The sequence below is a fragment of the Paramormyrops kingsleyae genome, chromosome 19, assembly GCF_048594095.1.
Source record: "Paramormyrops kingsleyae isolate MSU_618 chromosome 19, PKINGS_0.4, whole genome shotgun sequence".
Taxonomy (NCBI): Eukaryota; Metazoa; Chordata; class Actinopteri; order Osteoglossiformes; family Mormyridae; genus Paramormyrops; species Paramormyrops kingsleyae.
Window position 1 is genome coordinate 2,800,879 of NC_132815.1, and position 6,022 is coordinate 2,806,900.

Genomic DNA, 6,022 nt, shown 5'->3' on the forward strand with positions numbered 1-6,022 from the left:
TCGGCAGTTTTTGACATGAATGCTGGATTCCATTCGCTTACAAGAAAGCGACTTTCCACTCCGCAGTTAAAACACCATTCTTTAAGACCTCCAAGATGGCGATCCCACAGAGAGGTCATTATTACGATGTTTTTTTCCCAAACAGAAGTGCCTTTTTAGTCACAGCATGTTCACTGACGGAAAACCACTGAACCTAGAAGCCGAGGCTGCGGTGTGAATGAAGGGCACGTTTAAGCTAGCAAGCGCCAAGTACGTCTCATACCACATGAAAAGGACGAAGGATACTACTTGATTGTGATTTTTTTGAAAGCCAGAAAGGAAAATTTCATTTATGTAATACCAAAGACATACTGCACTCACAGCATGAAAAATTCTTATTCTGATTCACAGAAATTTGCCTTGAAAATTATAAACACACTCTGCCTCTGTGCCTTCACATTTGTCTAAAGCTGTCTAAAGCTTCAAAGGGCAGGGTTACAATTTCTGAGCCCTCCACGGGATTTAAACCAACAACCTTTGTACTGTTAGCGCGGCGCTGTATCTGTCGAGCCTTCAGGAAGTTTATGTTCCAATGACTTTATAATCCTTTGCGTTCCGCTGCAGGAAACTCATCCAGGAAAGACTGACCTGGGACGGCATGTTCTGCCGGCGGTGTGCAGCGCCCCCTGATGGATACAGCTAGTCCTGCCATGATGGAAGCGGGGAGCTTCCCAGAGGAGGTCCCCACTGCCCCCAATGCCACCAACTGCTCGGGGTCTCCGGGGGGGGTCTTACAGCCAAAGTCAGCCACAGAGGCCACGCTGGTGGCCGTGTTCCTCGGGATCCTGACGCTGATGACCGCCCTGGCCAACGGCGGCGTCATCGCTGCCATCAGTACCACCAGAAAACTGCACCTTCCCGCCAACTACCTCATCTGCTCATTGGCCGTCACGGACCTGATGGTGGCGGCCCTGGTGATGCCCCCCAGCACGCTGTACATCACGGCGGAGGCCTGGTGGTTGGGCCGCATCACCTGCGAGGCCTGGCTCAGCATGGACATGACCTGCTGCACCTGCTCCATCCTGCACCTATGCGCCATCGCCCTGGATCGCTACTGGGCCATCACCGACGCCGTCCAGTATGCCCGCAAACGGACCGCGCGCCGTGCCGCCGCCACCGTGGCGACCGTCTGGGCCATCTCCGTGTCCATCTCCCTGCCGCCGCTGTTCTGGCGGAGCCACCGCGCCTTGGGGGCCGTGCCCAGCAGCGCCACCCAGTGCATCATCGAGCACGACCACGTGGGATACACGCTGTACTCCACCTTCGGGGCTTTCTACATCCCCATGGCGATCATCCTGGTTCTGTACTATCGCATCTACGCGGCCGCTAAGGCACTCTACCAGAAGCGGGGTTCCATGCGCTACCTGAGTGGACGCAGCACCGACAGCCAGAACTCCTTCGCCTCGGACCCCACACTGGACCTGGACCGGCTCCACGTCACACTCCGCGTGCCGCCCTGCGAGGTCTGCTCCTCCTCCCGGGAGCGCAAGGCCGCCCGCATACTTGGCCTCATCCTGGGTGCTTTTGTCCTCTGCTGGCTGCCCTTCTTTGTCAAGGAGCTCCTGGTGGGTCTGCACCTGCTGAGCCCCTCCCCGAAAGTATCCGACGCCCTCACCTGGCTGGGCTACGTCAACTCTCTCATCAACCCCCTGCTTTACACCAGCTTCAATGAGGACTTCAAGCAAGCCTTTAAAAAGCTGTTCAGGTGCAAAGACCACACACAAACCATGCACAGACCACGCGCAGCCCACTCGTAGACCACATGTAGACCGCAAAGAGCCACGCCTTAGGACAGGACCAGTCACATTCTGTAAAGTGTTCTCATCTGCCAGCTCATGTTTTTTCTTTGTCTTTCCCAACAAAATTATCGACAAAATTCATAAGCTGATATACGTTCATCTCCAGAAAGGCAGTGTTGAGGAGAGGCAGGAAATCACGTACAAGAACAGCTGTAAAAATGAATACACAGGTATACCAGGCAGGTTCAAGAGAGGTTACAAGCGGGAGAGAAACTGTACAGGAATCATGCTGCTTTTTTACACCTGATATTTCCAAAAGACATAAACCTTAAAACCAAAAATGGGAAGAGCTGTTAATCTACAGTAAATGGGGCAGCACAGCTTTATGGAACTGTATTCCATTTTGTTTCCTTATTAAAGTATTACCACACATTGGAGAACGCGGAGTAAACTCACCTATGTTCCTATTATTGCTGTTTTCGTTTTGGTAGCTTAATCAGTATGTTGATCCAAAGGGAATGAAACTTTTAACTATTAGCCTATTAGCCTATTAGCCGCGACACCAGCTGCAGTCCTGCTGTCCTGAGACGTTACCGGAAAGTTCAAAAGTGGTGATTTGAGATTTAAAAAAAAATATATCTGATTAGACCGTTTCCTAACGATGCAGCTGCATAACCCATTTAATTTTGCTGGGAATGAGTGTTTGGAGACACTCAAATGAAACCTGATTTGTCTCAGATCTGAGCTTCCTACAAGAATTTACTCCATGTAATGAACCATCAAGCTGTTCTAGGCACAAATATGCTGTTTATCTATGAGCCAGTAATTCGCTGAGGATTCAGATTGAAATGCGAAATGTTTATAAGTTATAGAGACGAGAGACACCCATTAAACACGCCTCGCTTGCTAAATAGCTAGAAACTCGGCCATGTTTTAGGATTCAGCGTGTTCACTGAATATGTGTTTTAAAATGATGCAGCTCCGTGTCTGTTCGTGTCATTTCATCTACCTATATGTCCTGTTGAGCTGCAAGTCAGAGACATTGCTGGCAATAATGTAAGGCTTGTCTCCTTCAGGGTTCGACCTAACGGTAAAATGCATGTGTAAGTATATCAGTAATAGCATAGTTACCTTCTAACTCAACTAAAGGATTTTGTATACAAAAAAAAATACTTATCCCAACTGAGGAAGTACATAAGTTATTAAAAGTCTTTTCGGTTCGCAATCATAATAATAGTGACATATGTGCTTCTGCAGTGTATTTTCAGATACAGTGCCTTGAAAAAGTATTCAGACCCGACATTGTCCATTACAATATATGTACAAATTAATTTATATTAATAAAATACTTTTTAAGAAAAATGTTTTTCTACATATATGCTGATATTGCTGAAACTTAAAAGGAACTTAAGAGGAAAAAAATGAAACATGGTTCAGTGCAGATGGTAGACAGGAGGAAATGTGCTTCTAGACATGGAAGGTACAGGGAACATCCAGGAGAGTTGGGTCATTTGTGTGTAATATGTTGACTGCTTATAAATCCTGGTCCTTCGATTCAGTATTTATCTTCATTAGCGCTCAGAGCTGCAAAGTCCCCCAGCTTTGCCTACTGGTTTGGTACAAATTCTTAAACTCCACTTGGCAAATATAGCCACTTTCCAGAAAAAGATGGTTTCTAGACAACATGTTAGTAGGATTCAAGTCAACAAGCTGACTGGACCATTAAAGGGTATTTACTTTCTTGCTTTTAAGCCATTCAAGTGAAATCGCTTTCCTGTAACAGCCAACAGTTTCCCATTTTGAAATCAAGGGCTCAATCAATGATAGGTGCGGTTTCCAAAGCAACAGAGGCCAGGTGATATCAAAATGCCTTATTAGTGGAAATCTGCCAAACACAACAAGGGATGCATTTCTGTCACCTGTTACCCGAATGCAGACAGTGCATGCAACATATCGAAGGACTTCCACTCAGATATACATATTTGCCAGGTACGTACCATACTACCGAAGGGGTTAAAGATCCACACAATTCAATTAACAATTCACTTAGCACTCAATTCATTTTAAATTAATCAATTGCTTGAGTTTCAAGGACTTGCAAAGCGAATCACTGCCAGGTCTGTATTCAGTCACAGCAGGAGGTGGCACTGCCGTGTCTGTCACGTACGACCGGCTCCTCTCACGTCACTGGGCCGCGCTTCCATTAGAGGGATCACATTCTTCTTGTGCATCCTGTGGTTCTCCTCACTTCTTAGAGCCATGAGGGGTTCTCGCTGGTATCCAGGCAACGCTGGTAAGGCATCACGACTGCTAAGCTAACAGTGACCTACGTGGTTATTTTTAAAGGTAAATATCCAGACAAAGTAAAGCTCCACTGTTGTCTTAATTGTGGCAGGAGAACAACATAACACCACTGTTCTTGAAAATCTGCTTTGCCAAACACACGTATGTGGTGGGTTTTACAACAGATGCTTCAGGCAGACATGCTACCTGAACTGCTTCAGAAAATAACTACTTACATAAAGGTTGTTTGTTCACGTTTCCTTACAGGTGAGCTTCTTTAGGGTGGCTCATTTGGTCCAGATGCTTCGAAAGCAGATTGTACATATAGCTCAGAACATCAAACTAGGCCACTTAGCTCTACAAGACACTAGGGATTCACAAAGGTGACTGCAGCCTTGAATTAGTCCATTTATTTAATTGCTTAGGTTATTTTATTTGACTTAGTGGGTTCTTAATACTGCAAAAGGATTCTGGGCTTATAACTGCACAGGCCTCTGGCTGGAGATCTGATCCCACTCTGCACTCATATTATGCTAATGGTCATTTTGACTCTTATCCATCTTGTAATATGATAGTTATGGTTCGTTTATTTATTTCAGAGTTTTATTAAAATTCCCTTTTCACATCTGGAGTCATGAGATCATATGGAGCCCTTTCACACAAATATGCTGTTGGACATTTTCACCTGCATACTTTTGAGCTGTACATATAAAGTCCAAAATAAAAGCATTTTTGATTCATCTTTGGTGTCATCGAACTCATTTATATTTTGAATGATTTTAATTATTCTTCTGTTAATTCGTGAAGGTATAAAACAGCTTGGAAAACCTTTACTTTTCCTTAAGTACTTTTGAATGGAGATTAGTGGCAAGCTAGAAGTTTTAGAGTTTAATGGAAGTTCTGAGACAGAAGACTTTGATTATCCTGAGTTTGTAATGATGCAGATAATGATTCAGAAGAATCTACCACACTGTATTATGATCAGAAGAAAGTAAGGAAAAATGGACACTTACAGCAGGGTATCATCATGACACAGCTAATTCCAATATAATCAAAATAACAATGTGGCATTTGCAACTGTGTCAATACATTCATATACAACAAACATTTGAAGTCTTATCTCCATTAACACAGAAAATCCCCACTCCCGATACAACAGAAACCCACCACTGAGACTGCTGGTGAAGAACTGGGAGATATGAAATGATTATGCCTTGTTGGCCCCCTTGGGGATTCTTTTTTCCCCGACCCCAACTTGCCATCTGTAGGTGAGAGCAAGCTGGCCACAAAATGTAGCCACCTGTAGTTACACTCAGGGAGCTGGGGGTTAAGGGCCTTGCTCAAGGGCCCACAGATGTGCTGAGACCAGGGTTGGGACCAGCAACCTTCTGATTACATGCAAAGAGGCTGAGCCCACTGAAGCACACGCTGCTGGAGAGCCAGGAACATGAGTGAGGGGCTACAAAATAAAAATGATACACATTACACATGGCGACTTCTTCATATCCTAAAGCGTTACAGCTGAGCTCCAAACGAGGAGGAGCCACTATCAAGCCGGCACAAGCCTGTACTACACAGTGGACAGGAGGAGGATGCACACATACACTTAACCGTGCACATTAAACACACAAAGCACACACGCAGGGCTGAGACACAGTACAAACCCCAGCCCCAGCTATGTACATGAGGCAACAGCACTACCCACCCGAGAGCGCTATTTAAAGGCTTCTAGCAAACATTTGCACAAAGCTAGCTTGCAGTCCACTTTTAAATGCTCAGAAATATCACGAGGTTTTTTTTCCAATGCAATGTTGGTTGCATATTTTCGTGCGACTGATGTCCTCCGCCACATATAATGAAATATAATGAATTACCATAAGGATCTACAAAACACTAGGGATTTACAAAAATAAGTATAAAGAAACGAAACACTGGTGTAAAATCTGTAACTTTTTAAAGAC

The 6,022-nt window shown here is 45.0% G+C and overlaps 1 protein-coding gene across 1 annotated transcript in view; it reads left to right on the forward strand.

Moving 5' to 3' along the window:
* The window catches only part of LOC111842988 (5-hydroxytryptamine receptor 1E), a 30,945-nt gene extending 26,248 nt beyond the window's left edge, over window positions 1-4,697 (forward strand). The window contains exon 2 of the mRNA XM_023810173.2: window positions 604-4,697. Within this exon, the coding sequence (XP_023665941.1) occupies window positions 669-1,796 (1,128 nt within the window). The 5' untranslated portion in view covers window positions 604-668 and the 3' untranslated portion in view covers window positions 1,797-4,697. The remainder of the gene's footprint in view (window positions 1-603) is intronic.
* Window positions 4,698-6,022: the final 1,325 nt, after the last annotated feature.